The 24,713-nt window shown below is 38.0% G+C and overlaps 1 protein-coding gene and 1 long non-coding RNA gene across 2 annotated transcripts in view; one reads left to right on the forward strand and one right to left on the reverse strand.

Moving 5' to 3' along the window:
* Positions 1–9,335, reverse strand: part of RORB (RAR related orphan receptor B) — a 128,588-nt gene extending 119,253 nt beyond the window's left edge. Inside the window, exon 1 of the mRNA XM_066569351.1 lies at positions 9,262–9,335. Within this exon, the coding sequence (XP_066425448.1) occupies positions 9,262–9,268 (7 nt within the window). The 5' untranslated portion in view covers positions 9,269–9,335. The remainder of the gene's footprint in view (positions 1–9,261) is intronic.
* Positions 9,336–10,004: 669 nt separating this feature from the next.
* The window catches only part of LOC136569002 (uncharacterized), an 87,671-nt gene continuing 72,962 nt past the window's right edge, over positions 10,005–24,713 (forward strand). The window contains exon 1 of the long non-coding RNA XR_010785304.1: positions 10,005–10,201. This is a non-coding gene — a long non-coding RNA (uncharacterized lncRNA). The remainder of the gene's footprint in view (positions 10,202–24,713) is intronic.

Here is a 24,713-nt window from a genome sequence, read left to right on the forward strand (position 1 = left end):
GAATTAGGACAGCACAAGTTCTCTTCCCTCTTATCCACTGAACTCAAAACTGATTAGTTCCCCCATTTTCTAAAAACCAGTGGGCTGTAAACAACCAATGAGAACATACTGCACCTTGATTTTTACATAAGGCATCCCAGCAAAGTCTATAGGGAATTCTATTTCAAAGACATACAGTTCTGCAGTTATAGATTTCACTCAGTTGATGCAATTTACTGTAGTATACATTTGCTTGAAATATTATCACATATAAACAGTTTCTCAGAAAAAAAATTTGTGTGGTTATTGTCACTTCTCTAAATGTTAGAGTGAATATTGCATGCAATACCTTTTTTCTGTTCTTTTAATAATATATGAATTACTAATTAAATTATGCCTAAATTATGGAGATTACTAGATACCTTTGAAGTTTTATTTTTAATACTGTAACAGCTGCTATAGCACTGGTAATGCCTTTCTTATCCACCAGTTCTGAATAAGGAGTTTATTTTCATAAGCATGTAGAGTTGCTTTACAAATTGTAGTGGAACATGATGTTGACATTCTTCAAGCCATGGAATAATCTGTAGTTTAAATTACTCTCAGTGGATGTTAATCAACCATATTTTGCCTCCACTGACATTGTTATTTTAATCTTTCTCTTTATTCCAACTACTCATGTGAGAGTTGATATAAACTGAATTTTCAAGAATTGGCTATGGCTACAAGGAAACTAGCATTCTAAATAAAATACATAGATTTCTGAATGAGAAAATTCTGTGGAAGTGTTGCTAATTCTTTACTTTTTTCAATGCAATATTAATTTTAAGTGCTATTGTCCCAGTAATCTAGTGAATATATCTAAAAAAAAGACTTCTGGTGCAGTACTGCGTACATCCTACCTATAGTATAATAAATATTAGAGGTTTCCCTACATTAAACAAAACAGTTAAGCTGGTATTTCTTGCATCACCTTTCCATTTCCATATGCATTCCTATAGAGAGAGTGGTTTATGGAATTAAAAGGAGAAGTCTGGCTTGCTGACAGGCACTTCCAATGATAGTACATGTACAGCTTATATAATACACTGAAAGAAAACAATAACAGGTTTAATATAACTTCCTGAACAAACTAAATTAATTTTTCCTTGTCCACCAGTGGAACTCTTTCCAAAATAAAGTGTCTTTTCTTCACAAAGATGATATCAATGTATGGCTTTGTGCCTTATTAACACACATCTCCTCTAATGCCATTACTTCCTTGTGCCACTAGACTGTGCTGCATTTGTTTATATTTGTGCTGCCACTGCATTTGAGTATCCAGCCTCAATTCTTGTGCATGGTCTCTCAGTTTATTCCAGTTACTTTCAGTTCATCCCAATTAATTACCAAATACAGTTAATTGTACAAATATTGTACAAAGCCTCTCAAACAATGTGCACTGAAGTAAGCAATGCTTTTCATAGCCAGCTGATGCTTCATTCTTCCAGACTGACAAATATGAAAAGAAACAACAGAGCACCTGTTTCACTACTCAGCCAGGACCTGAAATGTAATATTTATTTTCATTTTCCATCTTTTTAGAAAAGCAAAATCAGTGCTGCACTGCTGGCATGCAGAAATAATCAAGGAAAAATTTGCTAGCAGGGAAGTCTTAGGATTTCCGAGATGAACTTCTGTGGCAGGCTCTCAAATCAAAAAAGCTGACTCAAAAAAATTTACCCTCACCTAGTAAAACTAGATGTATTTTCCAAGAAGGAAAGAGAAGATAACACACATCAATGTCTCTAAACAACACTTTTAATGAAAATATGGTCCTTAATTTTGTTATAGTTCACCTATAGTAAAATCCCCAAACTGTCCTTCTCCAAAAGATCCTTATTTCTAATAAATGTTCTGGAAAAATATTTGCTGAACAGTTCTCAGTCTTCTAGCTAAGAGATACATGCCACCAACTTTGGACTGAGACTATAGCTTCAAAATATCTCTGAAACTTTCAATGTGTAATGCACACTAAATAATCTAACCTTTGAAAACTATGCAGGTGCATAAAGCCTATCACTCTTTACCTCCTGTTGTAGTGGGAATAATAATTTAAGACTTGCTTATTCATTAGCAGCTTTGTCTTTACTTTTTACATTTGAAGTTTATTTTAGGAGAACCATAATTTCACCCGAGACCAACAAAATGCAATATGCTACCCACTTGACAGCTCATTATTTTGACAGTAGACCGGACTGCAATTTAATTTTTTTGCCTTCTTTTGATCTGTTTTTCCCCCATGAATGTCTTCACTAAAAAAAACCCAACAAACAAACAAACAACCCCCCCCACAAAACAAAGAGAAGAAACAAAAAAAAAAAAAACCAACAACTGAAACTTGTAACAAATAGACTGCTTGTAAAGATGTTTTTCCTCTAAAGGATTGCTTCAGAGGAGGGGAGAAAATTAAATGTAATGGGAATGCATGTCTTGTTCAGAAGTGTCACTCTGAAGGATAACCTCACTTATGAATATCATGGATTAATGAACCAGAAATATAACTCCTAAAAAGAATAATTTTGTTATGGAAGGAGTTTGCTTGTTCAGGAAACCTAAGTGACCATGGGTAACAAACACAAATCACTTACATGTGAAATCACCTGAGGAACATCTGTAAGTAGACAGACTTTTATAGACTGACTTTGTAACAATCATCGAAATTGCCCTTAAAATTGTATTGCTCTTTAGCCATACTAAAAATTTATTACCCTATCTAGCATATTCATGCATAAATACAATACAAATATATGTATTTTCTTAATCGTTACTTAAAGATCTTTCCAATCTTTGCTTGGCCACTATTTACTAGCAACAGCACAGCAATGAGCATGAGCATAACAAATAAACCAAGTAGTTTGTTGGTAATTGGCAGAAAAACAATGTTTTTGAATACTTTTTATGTGTCAGCCTCAGCAGAGAAAACATGTATCATATTTACAAACACTTCTTTCCAGCATATATAGCGAACAGCTGTATTCAAACACTGAAGAACAGCAGACAGTGACAACTGGAAGGTGATTTTACTGAAAATTCAGAGCAAGAAGACTTCTTCTAATTTGGCATGCTTCTTATGATATCAGTTCCCTGTGGCCTTTATAATCATTCATGCTGCTTACAACCTCAAATCATTGGGTGTCCAAGGGACACAGAACAAGCAGTCTTAAATTCAGCTTGCCTTATTACTGTGAATAGTCCCATAAAACCTAACTGAACTACTCACATATAGAAGACCCATGACAACTCTTCATAAATGAGTTTGTCTGTCAAACAAGCATAATTACTTGATGCTTACTCTTGAATAAGTATGTGTTTTTAAATGGCCATGATCCAGATAAACATAAATTTACATTTTAAAAAGTTATTGCATTTTTGTGCAGCAGTAAGTGTAGATCCTCCACAAAAATTGTATACATGCATTTTAATTGGCAATTCATCAAAATAATTCACAATTAACAGCAAAGTAACAACATTTATGTCAAGCTAAATTAGTGTATATACTTGTAACAGAGGCAGAAACAGCTGTTAGTCTGTTTGCATAAACTTCCAGCAGAATGTGTCTGGCAAAGTTAAGCACGAACATTTCTGCCTCATAAAAAATAGTTCCAAGACTGAAAAAATGTAGAGGGCCAAATGTCTCATTAATAGGACCACTCAAGTGAGTAATCATTGTTCAGTCAAACAAGGACCAGGCCATCACAGCTGTACTGTATTCTCAATCCTGTGCATAAATTAGAGTTTTTAATATGCTCATGAAACCAATATTAGAAACAAACAGAGAAATGGCACAATCCAAAAGGCACCTTCTGTCTGCCACCCCCAGTGACACTGTACTATGTTTTATTCTCCAAGCTGCACTGCAGACTATGCCAGACTGAATACAGAATCGGAAGAAAAAACAACATTGAACTTTTTTAAACACAGAGCACAAAGAACAACATTTTGACATCTACAGCTAGTCTATGAAAGTCATTATGGAAAGCCCCAACTGTGCTAAATGTACAAAGCTGTTAAAATTACTGTTTAAAGAAACTGATTTTAAATTCAAATGTATCAGTTTTTTAAAATTTACACTTTGATTTAAGTTGATATAACAGGTTTATTAGCAAGCTCAACAGCAAGTGATTGAAGACAGAACTTAGAACTGTAAAAAAATGTACGACCACTAACACACTACTGTTATCTCATGACTGTGTAGCAATGCTCAGACTTTCTTATCTTTCTCAATTATTTCAGTTTTGAAACTGGAGCAGCTAATATATTTAGCACAATTTATCATAGATGTAACACCTGTGATTTTCCTCATTAAAAGCAAAATTGACTGGTTCATGGGTTGAAAGGGCAGCGTATGGACTACAAAACATCTAGTTAATATAACCATTATACTGCTGTACTGATAAAGCTCATTTCTATTCACCAGATGATTAGTTCAATCAATATTTACTCCTGTGTGCATCTTCAGCTACAAAGCACACATTCTTCAATTTTGCAGTGCAGACCCTAATTTCTGGGAACTCATTGCACCACTTGTGAGGTAGAAATTTTTTTGATAACTTGGGAATCTTTCACCCCTTTGAACTGTTTTCCTGTTATAGGTAACCGGTGTGCACACTATGGCAGACTCTGGGTCCCGAAATTGTTTAATAAGACTCAGTACTGTTGAAGGTATACCTTACCCACACATTTTTGAGGATGCAAATGTCACTATGATATACAGCCATACCTCCCATAGACCCCAAAGGCCTCTCAAAAATTATCACAAGTGCATTTTAAACAGGAATTATGACTTCCAGAATTCTTGTCTACTCAGAACATTTTTTTCCCTGATAGATTCACTCCTCAAATGCCAAAAATAGTTTTTAACCATAATACACAATTTAAATGACCTCTACTACTGCACTGTCAAATTAAAAAAATCACACCAACTTACTGCTCGCCACTGGATTTGGAAAAGACCAACAGTGGAAGTCAGATATTTTCCATACCACAAAAACAAAAATTATTCTCAGCCAGTGTACATAGTATTTTTGCAGTTTTTAAATTAACTGTCACTAGACTTCCATCTATGAAAAACAAATGTAACTTTAAAAAAATAATTATATGTTGAAAAAATTCTTATAAAATATCTATTTGCTATCAAATCATATACTTATCTATTGATGAACTTTCATTATAGATTCTCCTTTGATCCCTAATATGAATGGAAGATACCACATGGAATATAAGTACGATCCAATGCAAAGCAAAAGTATTGCTGAGGTAATAATGGGCACTCATGCTTTCCCTTCTACTTTTGTTCCTTCTGCAGGGGTGTCACAGTTTATTGACTAAATACAGCTGTATTTTTTATTACATGACACAGTTTATTAGTGACTCACAATTTTCAAAGCATTTACTGATATTTATTAAATTTTACCTGAGAACACCTAACACCAGAAACTTGTGCTTTATCACATATCAAGGAGTCCCCATGAAGTCAAATGACATTATTCAATTAAGGAGTTGCTAAATGCACTACACTGTGATGACAAACTGGTTTTACAAAGGTAGGGTAAGGTCCCAAGTCCTTCCTTTAAATACTCAAAGCAATCGATGAATTTTAGAATACTAATGTTACATATTGCAAATAGAGACATATTTACTTTTCCTGGAATAAATTGCAAAATAATTTTCCTTTGAAGTTAATGAGTCTATAAAGATTCCTTGCACTCATCTACTCAATTAAGGAGAACTTCTAAGTGAGCCAGTCTCTTTATATGCGTTACTTAATAAGCTCACTTAGAAATACTGCATATAGAATTTGTCTGAGCACTTTTATAATTTCTTACAAATATTTCAGTCATGCTAAGAAAATGGAGTAACTACATAACATCATGCAACATGCATTATTGCTCATCCTGACACCAACAAGAAAAAACTACACAGAAAATTCACTTAAATAACTTGGCTTCAGGGAGTTGTGGTGGTCCTTTTCTTTAGATGTAACAAAAAAAGCTTTTAGTAAGATTTCCAACTAAAAGTTTAAATATTACTTTTGTAATAAGTGAAGTACTTGGGTACTAATGTCACTTTCACAACTTAAAGAGATACAATCACAAAATTGACTTTTGTATGTGTACGAGTCGCATGTTCCCAGAGTAAAAGTAGATATTTTGACACTTTTTTTGTCACAGTTAACCTTCCACGTTTGTGTAACAGCTGCATTATATACAGAACTAACTTTTAACAGCTTTAAACTTTACCAATAATTTTAGTAAGAAATAAACTACAAAGAAAAATATAAGTCTTGTTTTTCAGTTAAATAGCACAATCATTTTAGTGCGTTTTCTGTTCTCTTTTTCTAAAAAATACACTGAATTACACATTCTATGTTCTTAACTCCCTCACAGGATGTTGCCAGGAATGGAACAGATGGAAGGAAGACTGTGATGAACACTCAAGGTAAATTTCTTCTACACCTATGTTTGCCTCTATAAAATACCGGTATAAAAGTCATCAACTCCAAAAAAAATCCATTTTCCATTCAGAGGGAAATATCCAGACCTACCATATCAACAAATGCTCAGTGCCCTGTATATTGTTCTGCTATAATTCAGTATTGCTACATATACTTAATGGGATTGAAATCAAGGTTTGAAGTGCAGAAAATTATTATTTTGGATGGAACATGACCAATGACGGTAACAACCACTGAAAACATTAGCTTGGCTTCCACAGGATGGGATAACTGACAGTCTATGTGACTCTCCAGTGCTCTGGGATTCAGCAGAAAATAGCCAGGTTAGGTATTTTCAGGCACTTTTTGGTCTCTATCTCCAATGTGGAGCAGTAATGAACCACAGCAGCCCCTGTACATCCCACATCCCAGGTATGCTGTGTCAACTGCGCCAACCGCAGCTTGGAAGGATCACAGCTCAGCTGGGAAAGTTTGGGGGAACAGCTTACATGCTCAAGACTGAGCGCTTCCTCCTTCAAACCAACCACAAACACAGTTGAAAACAACTACATCCATACCAGAAGGCTCACAGCTCTCTAAAAGCATCAGTCCATGGGAGCTCACAATCTGTGAACTGTGACACTCATTTATTTCCATTATTTGGAAAGCCACAAAGACAGATGCTCAATTAATGTGTAATGCTCCTTTTTAATTGAGGTGGTATGAAGCACTGCTCTGGCCTTGACACACACCTGTTGCAAAACTTCACTTTACTGATCTCTTGCACATGAGTTTCAAATAAGAATGAAAGCTGCCTGTTTGTTTTTCTCCTCCATCCCCCCCAGCCCTTTTTTCCCCACCTGTAAATTCCCTATTGAGTAAACATAAATACAATGCAAATACTAATTTGCATTCTAGGGGCAGAGCTGCACCTCTTCACATTGGCTGACAGCACAGCTAAAGGGGTGGCAGAGGTGGTTAAGGAGCTGGGGCAGATCCCGCAGGAGATGTAACCAGATGTGCAGCAAGATCTGCCTCCCTATCCCTGCCCAGCACAGCTAGACCACCCCGGGCCTTGTTTAGAAGGAAAGCATCTGAGGAGAGGGAGGACATTACTCATCACCCTTGTACAGGCCACCCCAGGGCAGGGGAGGAGAGGCATGGGAGCCACAGCTTGCGAGGATGACCTGCCCACAGAAAGGGGAGTTGGGGCTCCTGACCAGGGGTCACTAGATGGGCACATTTTTAAAAACAGCCCCTGAGACAATGACCGGCTTTACTCAAATTGGAAGCACTCTGGTGCGCAGAAAAAGAAAGAAGGAAAAAACCCAAACCAAAACCACAAACGATACCAAAACCCACACAAACCTCATACTCAAACAAATAGAAAATCTCCAACCCAAGCTGCAAAGCTGCAACAGGGGCCACTTTACAGAATTGAGTGTTTTCCCTTGTTTCCTGTTGCTCTTAAGAAAAACAAACACCGTTTAGCAAGTTCTTGCCAGATGCCCCACAACCAACACCCTAACAAAGAACGCTGGGGGAAAAGAAGGTCTTTTTAAGTCGATCTGTGCCAATGTCATAGCTACAATTCTTTTAAAGCCAATTACACACGTGTGATTTGTTAGTGCTGTTAACACATGCTGTTACAGGACATGACATCAAACAAGCTGAAATTCTAGCTAGAAGTTCTTTACAGTACGTGTGTGTGCCCCATCTTTAAACAGAAGATCAAGAAATCTGCATGCAGTGCCGCTGTCAACCCCGAGCACGTCCCACTTCCCATAAACCCTTCTCCTCTGTTCCAGTACCCTGGGAGAGACTACTTTTTGTCCCTTTTACCATGCCATGGATGAGGCAAGCAACCGCCCTGCCAAACTGGGTGATAAAGGGTAAGGTGGAAGATGGGGGCGGAGGAGCTGTGTAAACCCCGCGGACGCCCGAGGCTCGCAAGGGTTGTTCTTGCCCCGGTGCTGGTGCTCGTCCAGCCCGAGGGATGGGGCCCAGGGGAGTCTGGTCCTGGGAGACAGGGAAACAACGCATTCCCATGTCCTCCGCAGCCCTACACACCCACCCGGATACCCTGCGTGCCAGCACGCAGCCTCTTTCCATCCCCACCGGACACCGGCAGCTCTCCATGCCTGAGGGTGTCCCGTCGGTGACGATATTCTGTTCTCCGGCGGGACCCTCACCTGCGGCTGCAAGCCCCGGAGGAATCTATCCCGCCCTCCACGATCGGGCTGCGCAGGCAGGACAGGCTCAGGACCTGAAGAGACCTGCGGGCACGGGGAAGGGGTTTCCGGGCAGCGCAACCCTTGTCGCCCAATTAGCAACCCATGAGGAATGGGGGCCTCCAGACGACGTGCCGGTTGGGGAACAAAGTCGACATAACTTTTTGGGAGAAAAGGGGAAGCTCTCCGTGCTGGCAACGACCCGGGACCAAGCGGCAGCATGTTCCGCCGTACGGGACACCTGCCGCGCCCCGCGGGCAGCTGCAGGTGGGGACCTCACGGCACAGACACTGCCAAACCCCTGAGCCTCCCTCCTGCCGGCCCTTTTGCCACGAGCCAGGGCGGCGCTGGGCTCCCCGGGACGCGAGGGGTGTCCGCCCACCATCCGCCCCGGAGCCTCCTCGGTCTGGGTCGCGGCCCCCGCGGGTGCAGGAATCCCACCATCAGTAGCCACCCGGCGGGTGGGCATGATCCATCAACTTTCTCCCTCGGACCCTCTTCCCTAGTACGAAACCTCTTCTCCAGCCCGTTCACCAACATCTTTCCCAAAAGAGTGCCGCCCGCCGGCCCGCTTACCTCGCATGGTGTTGGTTCCCCGCTCCGCGCAGTCATGAAGCTAGGAGCCCAGGAACCGCACCGCACAAATCCCGTCTCAACAGCCGCGAAGGTGGCAGCGGCCGCAGCTCCGCTCCGCCGGGAAAACCATACCTCCGGGGCGGCTCCGCGGGGCGCGGCTCCGCGGGCTCTCCGCCGCCGGGCGCGCTGCTCCGGGGCGGCCGCCCCGCGACTGCCCGCGGCGGAGCCTCTGCGGGGGGCGCCGGGCGGCCGAGCGGCGGCGAGGGGCTGAGCAGGGGAGGAGGAAAGGAGTTACGTTAGAAAAAAACAGGAAAAACACGCGGAGGCAGAAGAGAGGGGGGTGCCGCGTGGATGGCAGAGCATGTGCGCTTTCACATGACAACGGCGCCCCTCAGCAGCTCCCCGGTGCGGATTTCCACTGCGCAGCCACAGCAACGCACGGAGCGAAAATGAGACCCAGTGAGAAAGCGGCAAAGAGGCTTATAGCGGGGGGTGGGCGGTGCCGCCGCCGCCGCCCCGCCCGCTGTCAGCGCCGCCGCCAATCGCCGCGGCCCGCCCGGCTCCGCCGCCGCGGGTGGCCCCGGGTGCCGCCGTCGCCGCCGTCGCCGTCGCCGCCGCCGCCGCCGCCGCCGCCCGGCCCGGCCCGGCCCGGCCCGGCCCGGCCCGGCAGCGCGGGCTCCGCGCCGCAACTTGCGCTCGCCCTGGGAGCGCCGGCGGGTCCTGCCCGGCAGGCGAGGCTGGGCGTGGTGGTGCAAGGATGGGACCGGCGTGCAGAGCTCTGGAGCTTGCGGAGGAAGGCAGCGGGCGTAGAGAATCACCCCTTGTGGCGTTGTTAGTGAGGAGGTGGTGTCTGCGGGGAGAAAGGCGAAGGCGCTCGGTCACCACGGTGTGACCCTCATCGGAAAACTTCATTTTCCAACGGGAATGGGAAAGTTTGGTGGTGAGTCATTTTCTCATTAAAGAGGGAATCTGGACGTCGAAAGCAATTTGTCTTCCGGTGTAAGACTAGCAGAAGGTTCTGCAGAAACCGGTGTGTTTCTGCGGCCAGCAGGATTTTCACGACTCACAACTTTCCCCCTGATTAACTGATAGACAAACTGATGTTTGTCCCCCAAAAAACAAAAACTCAAACAAACAACCCCCCCCCCCCCAAACAAACAAAAGAAACAAAAAAGGCAAACAAAACCCACCCAAACAAACAAAAAGAATATGGGATCTTTTAAATTACTGTTTTGTTTTGGGTTTTTTCCTGTGTGATAGATCATGGAACACAATCGAAGCTCAGTAACACATTTTAAAAACAGGTCCCTATTATCAAGGTTTACAGTTCCTAGCTCTAAGCCTAAAATGAAAAAAAAAAGCCTCTGCTTTAACTAAAATGTAAATGGTAACAAAGTTACTATATCGATATCATAAATCAAAACGGATACATAGTTCATACTGTTTAATTACGTTTGGACATAACAAAATAGATTTATTTGTTACTACATGAATTATCAGACTAAGTTCTATTAGGTCTCTTTTGCAAGAGGTCATAGGTATGATGTCTTTTGCTGTCTTATGACTTATTGTAGGAAGGATACAAAGTGAAGTGCCCACTGTTAGTGCAAAGCGGCAAAGCTTTATTCTTGGGCAACAAGGTTACAGGGTTTAAAGGAAGCAAGTTCGTGTGGTTAGCCTGTTTCAAACACCTGTTTGAATTGCAACTGAAAAAGACATGAAAGAATCAACTCTGCGGTATTGCAAATGTCTAAATTTACTTGACCATGGTGAATTTTAACTGCATTCACTGTAGTGAAGACAGGGTCAGTTAAAAAAATTCAAATTCTTAATTCCTAAGATATTAGATGGTATTTGTATTCCTCACTATTGTATTTATGCAATTTATATACTGCATGCAAAGTTGTTAGGACCTCATCCAGAAACTTTTACCAATTACTTGGCTTTTAGTCTACTTATATCAGCACACCTTTCAGTAACAGTTACATGCTCTCCATCTTTTCACTTCACAAGACGTGGAATTTACAGTGGCATGTTTTCTTTTTAATTGGGATTTTAGCAGATGTGGCTGGTGGCATTTAGGCTTGCCTCCAGGATTCTCTTCTATGGATTTTCCCACAAACCATCTCCTCAATCTGTTCCTCCTGTTCAAAAGTTTCTGAAGTAATTGCAATAAAACAACTCTTACACATCACTTTGCAAAGCATGTTAGGAAGTCTCATCTCATAATAGGTATCATTTATCTGGTATCTAATATGAAATTTAGTGAATAGTGCTTATGGCCCTTACAAAAGCAACTAGGAGAGATAGCAGAGATTCCATCTACTTCTAATACTTGTTGTATTAGAACCAGAACATTTTTTTTCCCTACTGGAGATTCATCTAGCAGCAGGAACAAAAGACAGGTGGATTTCAAGAGGAGGCATGCACTCTCTTTTTGTATTGTCAAGACATCTTGTTCTTAATTATACCAAAATGATTTTTAGATTTATTTGTTTTCAAGCTGCATCTTAACACCAATCAAAACTTTATTAGGTAAATAACAAGCTATCTACTTGCTGTGCTGTGCATTCAAAATACCTTACACTATTACAGTGAGTTCTGGGTCATCTTTATATGGGATTTGTGTGGTGCTTTTGACAATGGAAAAAAAAAATCTCATTATTCATTCTTAGCTTGATTTTGATAAAAAGATTTTTTTCTTTTTTTCTTCTTTTTCTTTTTTTTCCTACAAAACCCACATAATTTGGGCCCTGGAATTAATTTACATTTCTCACTACCATATCAAGTGGCAATTTTTATTTATCCATTTTCAGAAGCCTTGGTAGACTTTTAGTTTATTCATCTTTCTTGTTCCAATATATTATATGTACAATGATGTCTGAGATAACTTCACTAGCTAGGGCAAGTTGTTAAATTTCATTTTTTAAATATTTATGATTAAATATTGTCTACTAAGTACTAGTAATGGTGGTGAAAGAATTAGACATGTTATAAACATGTGTAAACTTCAGTGAGAGTCAGACAAATTACAAATACTGTATTTAAAAATACAAGGCTGCTTGAAACTGTTATATGTTGAAGCAGGTAAACAACACACAAGAAAGCCACATAATCTGAAGTCATACAGAAATTTAGATAATATTTAAAAACTGAACACATACTTTCAATAGTTAAATAAACTGAGTAGTAGAGTTTAGCCCATTATTCTTCAAAGATGTTAGTTATCCTAGGTTTCAAAGACAGCTTTTTCAGGTTTTACTCATTTCAGGTGAGTGATTCAGAGAAGTTTAGGAAACATCAGACAAATATAGTTTAAGTACAACAAATAATTAGTTTTGCTTCAAAATATAAACTAATATTCTATGGCTAAAGAGCTATATTATTGCTATTATATTTTCACTGCAAAATAACAGTGAGGAATTGATTTTCAGAATATCCACTTACATTAGCACCTTTTCAAGCACAATCTTCTAAGACAGTATTTAAGGCTACATAGTTTTATCATTTTAATAATTTGCAATATGTTCATTAGAGCTATAGCAAGTTATGCCTAATTTAGTTGCTTCATTAAAAAGTACTGAATGAATAGTCAAAATAAACTGTATCAGGCAGGTCCCATTTCATTCCCCTGGGTATCAATGACTAATTTCTGTTGGCATGAAAGGAAGCCAGATGCACCCCATAGTCAAAATTTATTTCTTTGATTCAATAAGAGTAGCATTGGTCACAATTTTCTTCATTTGTCTACAGCTTCACTGCCAGACATTCCTAACTTCATGTAAGTAATAAAGATTTTCCAGTTTTTCATTTTATGACTTTTGCACAAAGTTATTGACAGACTCAGGAATATGAGCTTCTCTCATGCATTCTTCACTTTAGAATAATTTTCTGAAATTCTTCCTATCTCATTATGCTGCCTGCAATCTGCACATGTACTATATTGTCTTTGTCTCCTATAAAGACTTATAACCATTATGCAATTTTAAACCATTTCCACAAAATATTATTAAATTCAAAACTCTGCATTTTCTTCCAAACTAGTAAAATTATTTTAAAAGCAGCCCTAGAAAATCCTGACACAATAAGGAACAACATTTAGCAATTGAAAAATCTTTATTTATGCCAATTTAGTTTTAGAAGCTAAGTATTATGCATGACAGGACAACCAGAAAGGTGAAAAAATTAGGTGAAAAACTATGTTTGACTTTTTCCTCGGTCTTGTGAAATGAAAAGCAATCCCTAGCCACAAATAAAGAACCTCAACTCCTGTAAATACTTCATGACATCTATTTCATTATGTCTCTTCTTCCCTCCCTTAACGGCAGAAATTGTATTGTGTCTTCCCCTGCTTTACATGCAGTGTCAATCACTGATCATGTTATAAAATATCCCAATTGAACATATCTTGGAACAGAAATGGGTACTAGCTGAGATACTAGATACCATCACCACCTCACCTCCTGACAAACTGTTCAGCACCTGAGGATATAATTGCTGCATTAAACCTAGAACACCAGATTTTGAAATGATATTTTGGATTCTAAAACCTAGTCCAGGAAGGTGCTAAATTTGACAGTAGTGTACCTATGCCCAAGTAACCTGAAGTTTGCTCTGGAGAAACTACAGCATATTCAAACATTGATGAGAGAGGAGGCAGCAGTGAAAGGCTGTCTTCCTGCAACAAAAAGCCTGCCAAGGGGCAGTGACCTTCCAGGATCTGTGTCCACGTTCTCCATCCTTGGAAGGTCCAAGGATTCCTAAGTTGTTTTGAGGCAATCCAAGACCAAGAACGGGCTCCAATGAAGGAGATAGAAAGATAAGAGTTGGAAGGAATATGTGAGCAAAAGGAAGTGCTGTAGGAAAGAAGCATGAGGCAGAAGACCTGCCGTCAGATCAGTGCTTCAAATCCTCTTGGCAGCCTCTGAGGCACGAGACACTATTGCCTGGGAATGAGACTCTGTGTATCTTTAAATGTATATTGAAGATACATGCTCTCATGAAGTAGTTTAAGGTTTAAATGTAAGCATGTATTACAAGCAAAAATTTTTCCCTTTAAATGAATACTGACCCTCCAGCTAACTATTCTTTCAGCCTCATGGAAACAGTCTGATTTTTCAAATTTTTAATACTTTTTTACTGGAAAATTGCAAACTCAGAATACAGTTATTTTATTCATCAAGAAATTAATTAATTTTCTGGTGGAATCTCAGTATTCCTAGTCTTACTTATGCACTATAGTTTTACATTATAAAATCAAAGAAGTTCAAAACCTTTATTCTAAATTCTTTTTCATTGTATGAACAATCAATATTATTTCTGAGCTAATATCTGTTTAGAAAATAATAGCATTTAGTATATCAGAGCTGTTTACACAGTTTTGAAAAACTGATCCGTTGCTATGGGTAGCATATAAAAGCATTTGCATGTTAGTAATTGTCTTCTAAAAGAGGTAAAATAAAGGTAAAGAGAAATATTGTGTATTCATTTGAAAACAGAGTATCACTGAAACTGGAATCTTGGATATAATGGATAACAAGAAAATGAAACAAAAAAATTTAGAGGGCCTAACTTTCTGGACTTTATAGGAACCATGAAGCATATTGACTGAGTAATCCATAACATTCTCTTGATCATTCAGTTGTTTATTGTTATGTCACAATAAGTTAGTAGTACCTGCAGAACAAGGCTGGTGATAAAAGGCTAATTTGGAGTAAGCAATTTTAAAACAGCTGTATTCCCTGGTTTTGAACTGAAAAGTATGTATGTATTTCTAATTTTCACTCAACTGAGAAATATTTAGGTTTTGATTTGTTGCCCTGCTTTCACTTTTGGGGCATTCATATCTGGTGTTACTGTTCTAGACCTACCTCGTTTGCATATCGAGTCCACTGCTAGAGACCATAGCTTTAGCTGTAGCTCAGAGCAATGGCTGAAGTTGAGGATGCTTAAGGGCTTCTCTTCAAAAGTGCCTTTTCAGTTTTTGCTAACTTTTCCCTTCCTTCCTTCCTTCCTTCCTTCCTTCCTTCCTTCCTTCCTTCCTTCCTTCCTTCCTTCCTTCCTGCCTTCCTGCCTTCCTGCCTTCCTGCCTTCCTTCCTGCCTTCCTTCCTGCCTTCCTTCCCTCCCTCCCTCCCTCCCTTCTGCCCCTTCCTTCCTTCCGCCACTTCTGCCCCTTCCTTCCTTCCGCCACTTCTGCCAATTCCTTCCTTCTGCCACTTCCTTTCCTTCCAACATTTCCTTCCACCACCTCCTTCCCTCCTTCCTCTCTTGATAAAGAATCTTCTCCATCGCAGAATGTGCACCTACTCCATGACAGTATTCCTGATTTACATACAGTTTTTCTTTTTTTCCCCTGCTCCTCTGCTATGTTTGTAAAGAATAACTATACCAAATCAATATAAACACCTTAGGGAATAACTGGTATGTATATGCATTGTAGATACTCCAAATAGTTTGAAAATTGTATACATCAGTTACCTATTTTTATAGCAAAAAAATAAAATTGTTTTCAGCATAGCTAGCTTTAAAATTGATATCCCAAAGTACATTTATTTTCACATAGCAGGAAAAAAAATATGCTTAAATATAAACAATCAGGCCAGGAGTATTCAAAGTGTCTATTGTTGGCCTAGTTTATGAAACAGATGAGAAAAGAATCAGGTTTTTGAAAATACACATATTAAAAAGCAGATTTTTTATAATCTTAAAGTATATTTTTGAAGAGAAAAAGAGCTTACAGATTGCTTACTCCTATTTTTGGCAGGATACATTTACAGGCCAGTGCAAAGCAAACAAGATAGTTACCTCAGATAACAAAAATAATCTCCAAAAGCAGAAATTACTGTCGATGTTCCCCTTTCATTTAAAAGAGCTGTTTCTCTTATAAAGCTGTTAGCACCACTTTAATTTATGCAGTTAATTTTTCCATCCAGTTCATAGGCCAATCCCAAGAGGGAAAAAAATGGCCCCAGCTCTATCCCTTATATAAGGCAGGCAGATTTAACAAGTCTTGATCTGAGAAAGTAGTAATGCAAATGCTCAGGATTAAACATGTGGTTATGTGCTTTTTTTGAATTAGAATCTGTGTCAGAATGCTTATTTAGCTACAATTCTGATATTAAGAAAATATTCTTGTGTTGGCTGACCTGATACAGAAAGTGGTATTGTTTTGAATGTTCCTTTTGTTTTATAAATTTATGGTAAAATACATTGAATATATAAACATTTGTATGAAAGACATAGATTAGCTAATAAACATTTAATATTAATGTTAATATTAATATTTCCAAAATTATTTTTGTGATGTCTATTGTGATAAGATATGACTAAGACCAAGAGAAAACTTCTAGATACAGTGATATAAAAACTCTGAACCACTCACACTTGTGAACAGATGCACACAAATGAGTTCTCATAAGATGTGTTTGAAACTAATAAATGCTGGTATAAATTGAGTTCTTGGCACATACACTACCCCATACTATTGTTACTCTGTGTCACTACAGCATGAAAGTAGAAAATACTTAAATAATTCAACTTTTAAAGATGTTCTAACTATAAAAGGTGTTGGGACCTCCAGCCATAGCTGGCTCATGGGCTGATAAATGCACAGGTTGGATAAAACTAAGCAAGACCTAGGAGCTAATATTCCTTTAAATCTCCAGTTCTCCAGGATGGCCACTTGCACCTGACAAACTGCAAATGTTCTCCACTGGTATCTTCAGTTTAAATCCCTGGAACAGGAAAATATAAAAGCCCACTAGGACACAGTGTAGCATAAAGATGCAAGCCAGTTTTAAATGAAGTATTTTGGGTACTGGCAGCAGTCAAGCTGTGATAGCAGAAACCTTACTCTGTGCAAGAAGTTTATTCTGCTGCATGGGCATGTTTAGCAGCCTGTTCTGCACTTCACGCTATTGTGAGGTGGCTGCTATGCAATGTTTTGCATAATACCTGCCATGCAAAATGTTTCCAGTAGAGCAGAGGCACCTGACAAACAACACTTAACTGGGCTAGAACTACACTGCAAAAGAATATATATAACACACATTAAACATGTAATTAAAGGTATATTATGCACTATAAAACTATAATTGCATAGTTTATTCCAATAATTTCTGCCAATTCATTATACCACTTCCCCCTTTCTCAGAACTTTTCTGTGTAAAATGTGGCTGGTCTTGAGATGTATGCTTTCTAGAAAGAAAACATTCACATGAAAAAAATGAGGCATTTCTGAAGGAACACTACTTGTAGTGGGGCACGTGTGCAAATGAAGAGTAAATCTCCAAACACCTACAGTTATTACAAGATTCTCAGATGAAATATTCTGATATTCAAGACTGCTGCTGCTAATAGGACACAATGAAAAACCAGCAAAATCTCTCTCTTTGCTGTTAATGCCAGTGACAAGAAGATCCTGGGTGCCCCAGGCCCATAGTAGGATGCCACTTCATTGCAGGGAGATATCTGATGTATCACATTAACTTTCTTTTCAGGTAGGCAAGGAATGACTGTACAAAGAGGTATCAGGTTATTAAGCAGTATGAAAGCATGATAGTAAGTTCAATTAACAGAAAGGATATAGAAACACATGGAAAATATTCATGTAACAACCGCAGGGACACAATTTTCAATACAGAATAAATAAGAAATAAAGGATAGGTTTAAACTCCTATATTTACAAATTAGGGATTTTACGCAGAGATTAGAATTACATAGGGAAACACAAAAGTACAAAAATAATTGCCTTCTTAACCACAACAAATTGAAATTAATGTAATGTTTATTCTCCTGTTATCTTTCCAAATGTCTACCAATTCATAAATGCAGCCATTTTAGCTACACAAAGTAAGCAATTTACCTTATGTGGGATAGAGACTCATACTGCTATCTATTATAAATATTAAAATCACTTATTTACAAGAATAAGAGTAGACAATAATGAGGAAGATAAGTACTAACAGACACAGGAACAGAAATTAAAAACAAATGAAATTAAGAAATATCCTTAAAACCACTGTATGATACTTTGGTGCCTTACTTAGTATTTCATTACATCATGTTTTTTATATAAGATGTTTTTTGTAACTCTGCCCAGGACACTGCACACCTTACTAAGATAAGAGCAGAGAGAGGGAATACTGAGGGGGTAGGAGGCTACATAATTCTTCTTGTAAGTTTTTTGAGTTTTAGAAGAACTTGCATATGTTACACAAGTTTTTTCTATTCTGTGCAATGACAGTAGTCTGACCAGACTGAAAATTCTTGGACTCCACAGAAGCAGTGATTTTTTGAAGGCTGATAAGTGCTAAATTTAGGAAAAGATCTTAAAGCTTTTTCTTTCAGCTCTTGAAGAAGTCTATAAGCTGTTGAAATTTTTATTTATTTGCAAATAAAAAGAAGAGTGTTTGCAATTTTTGGAGAATAAGTATTGTCTTAGATCACTGTATGATAAACTATGATAACTCCTATACTTCTAAGAGCTCAATAGAATGTACAAGTACTATGCATGTATGACTTTGTATATATCAAAATAATTTAATAAAGCTTTATCTTTAGGGGAAAAAAGTGATGTTAGAAAACTTTAGTAGTATATTGTCAGCATCAGTTATGTAATTGTTATACATTACAGACATTTTTAGACTGTCATATTCAATGTTTCTTTTAGATTGCGAAGATAATAAAACAAGAGTCCACTAACAAGAAATAAAAGAAATTAATGTCAAGCACTTCTAAACCTCTTCAAAATTACAGAAACTGTCAAAAGAATGATGAAAACAATATTCAAATGACAGCTGTGGAAACACTATACAAATTACAGTCATGTGGTTCCTTGCAAGCTCTCAAAGTCATAGGTTTATATTTCTTTTTCTTTCATTCAAAACAAAAAAGCAAACAAACAAATGAAAAAAATCCACAACAAAACCAAAAACAACCAGAGAAAAATACAAACCAAAATCCCAAAATTAAAAACCTATTTTCATTGCTTCCTTGGTGTTAATGACCTATGCTATTGAAATAGACATCTTTAAAGAAGCAACCACTTTTCCAAATACAGAGAATCAAACACCAAACAAAGAAACAAATCAAATCACTCCTCTGTGCACATCCCCATGGCCAGCTGGATTATATGTCACATTTGGAACAGTTTCTATGCCAAATCAAACCTTTCATTCCTAAATATACTGGTGCAGAGAAAGCCAAGGGCCAGATTTCGGTTTCAGTCTTCAGCTATTTTGTTTCAGAGTAAGATCAGAAGTCAACATTGATAAATACTGTTTTGTCCAGAGACATTACCCTCTTGCTCCCACTAAATCTCCTTTCAATCTTAGGTTTTTCTGCAGCATTTTAGAGCTATTCATTCATGCCTTTGTCTTGCTGTATCTCTGTTTGTTGATGCCTGACTTATAAACTCACCCTGCACAAGGGTCAGTTTTATTTCCCTTCAGCTCCCTACATAATTTGTGTAAACCACCAGAGGAGTGCCTAAGTGCTGGCAGCAGATAGCATGATATTCAGCTCTAGCAGTCCTAGAGTCATCTTACTATGACCTCCAACCTGGCCAGGAAGGAATGAGCTGGTCAAAACCAGTCAAAGTCCAGTCCTATCTGGAAATAGAGGAGAAAATTATTTCTTAAGGTCAGTCCTGCGACAGTGTTCTGAAAGTGAACATTGGTTTGTGTGCAGTGTATGGCTATTGATGGGTTCTTGCTGATTCTAAACTCGAGCCAAAAAGTATCAGTTAAAACATAGTAGTCAATAATGTCTTCATAGGTAGGAAATTCCTTCCAGGTCTGTCAGAAGAATGACTTCCTTTGACTAAACTACAGCCTAAAACAGAGCTGGATGTAAAACCACTGATGAGTAGGGAACACCAACTTAGCCAACTGTCATATTTCCTAAGTGGCACAGGTACCACAAACAGAGGGACCTTCCACTGGTTTCATGTAGAATTTTTAATTTGAGTCAGTGGCTCTTTGCTTATATTTTTAGGTGATCCCAGATACTGAGGAGACTGCTTAAACTTGTGGAATGATGCATGTGTTCTTTTACACAGGAGGACTTTATATGATAAGCATACACAAATGGAAGATGAGGACTATGGACTGGTCTTGAGCTTGAAATTAATTTCTTTATCAACAAGGACCATAAAAAAAAATGTTTCTTGTGAAAACTGCATTTTCTGAATTTTCAATTTTTCTATGCCCGTAGCTATATTATATTAACAGCACTTCTCCCCCTTTCACTTCTCCATTTCTTTACACTGTAAAGAATCATTGTTTTGGTTAAACAGTTCCACCAGCTATCTCATTCTACAAGATCTGAAAAACACCGTTTTCTAAATACATAGTAAATACTGTGAAATTTCAGGAAGCATAATTTTCTTTATACATGCTATAGAAATATAATTTTGAGTTAGTATGCTCTGTTTGCAGAGTCTGATTGTGATGTCACTGAGAAATATTTGCATATAGCAGTGATTCTTTGACAGAATGAAAGGAAGAGACAGAATAATAGGAAAGGGAAGGGAAGTTCTGGGAAGGGAAGTGGAAAGGGAAGGGGAAAGGGAAAGGGAAAGGGAAAGGGAAAGGGAAAGGAAGTAACAGGATTAAATGAAAACTATATGTGATATGGTCAAGCCATATAAGCGCTGGCAAAGCTAAACACTCATTTAAGTGACATGTATAGTAAACTTGTATTGATACTTGGCAGAGAAAAAACTGTGAATTAAGAATATTGGAGAAAAGTGTAATTTTTGTTACCTAAGTGAGATTTGGGGATTTACACAGTTGTCATCCCAGATTTTCTTCTAATGGCATTTTAAATAAAGGTCCCAGAGAAACAAATATTTATTGGTGAAACTGAGAATTAATGATTAAAATGTAGTGTCGGAGGAAGAAAAGCTGTAAAAGACATAAGTGAAAGAAAGTACAATGCCTAGAGGAAAGAATATTGTGTGCAATTTGGAAATAAAACCTGTCTTTTCCTTGGTACTTGCAGCTTATGAAACTTGCTTGTGTAATTTTTCTGCAATTTTTCTGCACCATTCATACTTTGTATTGCCTTGTAAGTGTGACCAAATCAAAGTCAGAGAAGACGTAGGGGTTTGGTGTACTTGCTAAGATGTATTTTATATATCAAACCTGAATTTAAGCAATGCCACGCACTGGTTATATTGAACTGCATATCCTGCATTAAAAAAAAACACAAAAAGAATGAATACTGAAAACAAAAACCAAGTAATTTTGGATTTGCTGTACTTTATGTTATTTTTTTTTTTAAAGAAGAAAATCTGATCCTAAATATCAGCTTTTGAATATGATACAGATCCTAAAGCCACATCAAACATTAACAAAAGCTATTTATCAAAATAAGTACATTAATTAAAAAAAAAATCACCGAATCAGCCACATTTGACTAGTTGACAACAAAAATAAAATGAGATAGACATGAACATTTTTCTCCTCAAAAACTAGGAGCAAAAGAATGGAATCAGCATTCAGTAGATGTGATAAAAAATCTGCAGAAAAACATATTTATGAAGTATACTGAAAGAAAGAATCATTACACTTACTTATAATGAAATCCATATGGTTTCCACAGGGACCTGTTTGAATTAAGGCATAATTTTTAGACAAAGTAAGACTAATTTGAAGTTTGTCAGCAGTGAACAATTTACTTTGTCCTTTTCTAAAGCAGCAGTAGCAACAGTTTTTTGTTGTCTTATTAGAAATCTAAGATAATATCTCCAAAGTCAACTCATGCTGTGTGAATTTACTGGGGCTTTATATTTAAAACTTACCCTTTTTATTGCTGTCTTTCCTTCTTAGTGTGACTTGCTGAGTATCTTGCTCTATAAAACAGGTTATAGAGCTGGAAATGGTCTGTAGCATGGAAGTTAGTCCTGAAGCCCTCACTGGGAGAAATACAGGCTTTGACCAAGTGGCTTTGTCCGTGAGTCCAGAAGTCTTTGGAACAGAGGTGGTGCAGCAGCTCCAGCTCTGGCCCCGTTGGCACATCCTGGTTGCAGCAGCTCTTCCGACTCACAGACTACTCATAGCAAGCGTAGCCCCAGCCAAGCCTGCAAGGCCAAGTTCTGTTCTTGGTTACAAGGATACAGCTCTGAATAGATGCTGGCCTGTTTTATTCATTTGTGGTACATACCGGTGTCAGTGTCTTTGGATATGAAATTAATGTTCATTCAAGCAACTTCCCACTCATGTCATATTACTGTCCTTACTGAAATTATGGGAAGATATGACTAAGACAAGACTTCAGAACTTTGTAAATATTCAGTTAGAGTATAATTTGCTACCAAATTTAATCTTGTTTGAGGCTGAAGCAACTGGGCTGAATTTATTGGAACAGCATCTTGTTTCAAACTGCCTCATAGCTTTATTTAAAGCTCTGCATTCTTCAGAGAGGAATTTGGAATAATAAATATTTCAGCCAGGCTGTGTAAAAAGTGTTAGTAGGTATTTCCTTTCACTTTAGCATGAGTTTAGGAGAATCAGCTTTTATTCTCGTATATACTTGATGCAAGACTGCTAAGGAACATGCTGAGATTTTTTTGCAGTTTTTGCTTTCCATATCTGAAAATACGAAGTGATAGTAGTGCTCCTGTACTCTCGGTAAATAAATATTCCACCTTAACTGTATTCTGAAATTTACATATGTGCCAATTAATTATTGAGGCATAATAAAAAAAAAAAATTCATCTTTATTAAAAAGTTATGGGGTTTGACATAATATTCTAGGGTGAAGCCAAGGACATAACACTATGCAAACAACACTAGCAAACTAGCTGTGAACTTCATTAATGACTGATTTCCTCAAGATTTAAATAAGTTGTAGCATGATTTGAGGCATATTTGGAAGAACAGCTGTTTTTAATTTAGACTTTCAGTCTTTATCTTTAGTCTAACTACCTTGGACTATGGATTTTCAGCAAAAATCCTAAACTAGTTAATTGGCAGCATTAGTAAATCCCAAACTAGTAAATTCAGCTAAAAATCTAAACATTAAAATTAGGCAGAGAAGGCATGAAGATCTGAAATGACATATACTCCTGCTTCAATATGGGTAGAACTGATGGCAATTAAAATTCATCTCCAACCTATCCAGGAGTATTTTCCGTGCATCTCTTAGGAACTTTTCTCTCCAGGCTTTTATTTTACCACTATTAAAAAGGGAAATGCAGTCAAATAAAAACTAGTATAAACTCCATGCAAACAATTCATACAGTTTCAGTATTGCTCTATTTTACTGAAGCAATGCAAAGGATTGTGCTACCAGCACAATGCTTAAGAAGCAGCAGTAGATTTTGAATAAAGAGCTCTGCATTCCACTGGCAGCTGAGGAGATCAAACAGAAAATATGCCAGCAGTATAGACCAATGCATTATCACCCCCTCCCTCTTGCTGCATAACTGTGCTTCATAATGTGCCATAACATTGGCAAGCACAGCTCAGAGCTTTTTAAGAACACAAGGAAGCTCATGAATAATGGTTGAATCAGGAAAGTGATAATTAAATGAGACAACTGAATGCCGGTGGAGTCCCCAGTGGAAAACCCTGTTCAGTGAAGATCATCTTCATTTTCCTGGGTTTAGCAGTACAACACTAAAGATATTTTTCAAACCAACATTTAAATGAAAATACTGAAGTTCCCAAAAAGATATTCTTCCTGTATGTAAGAAGCTCTGTTTTAAAATGAATGTATATTATGTGCTTCAAAGAGAAAAAAAAAAAAAAAACCAAAAAAACCATAAAAGCTTTCATTCTTGATTCAGTGAGATAAAATATTTTGTTGGTTTACCTGATTAGTTGACACCAATAAATTTATATTATAAAATGTGGCAACCAATAATGGGTAAATTATAAGCATCTTGGCTTAAATGTTTGCTTTATGTTTCTCCTTGTAGTGGAAGTATAGTAAGTTTTATTCCATCTCCAGTTTCACCTACTTTGTGACCTTAGAGCAAACATGGTTCGCTGCTATTTACCAATGGCCAGTCTCAAATTTTTATATAATAAACATCTCTGCTGTCTCCCTGTCCTGTCACCCGGCCAAGCTCCTCCTAAAGTTGTGCTGCAAGGAGAGGCTGCCATGCTCCTTGTGCATTAATCAACACTCAGTGGGTCTGAGAGCCAGGAGCTGCAAGCTGTACACCCAAATCCTTTTTGGTTTCGTACTCTCCAATTAAGTGCTCTCCACAGTTCACCCCTTGAAACAGAAATGAGAAATGAGTCTTGTTATGGAACAAAAAATTGCTTTTTGTAAAAGCACTAAAAGTCAAAGTGATTAAATAGCTTGACATTCATGTGGACATGATGGCAAAATCTGACTGGAACACAACAGTTTTTGTGACTTATGGTGTGTGTAATATACATTCATTCATCCATTTTTATTTGAAATAAAGTCATAAAGTCTTGTTCCTTTATCACCT

Source organism: Molothrus aeneus, chromosome Z, assembly GCF_037042795.1.
Source record: "Molothrus aeneus isolate 106 chromosome Z, BPBGC_Maene_1.0, whole genome shotgun sequence".
NCBI classification, from domain to species: domain Eukaryota; kingdom Metazoa; phylum Chordata; class Aves; order Passeriformes; family Icteridae; genus Molothrus; species Molothrus aeneus.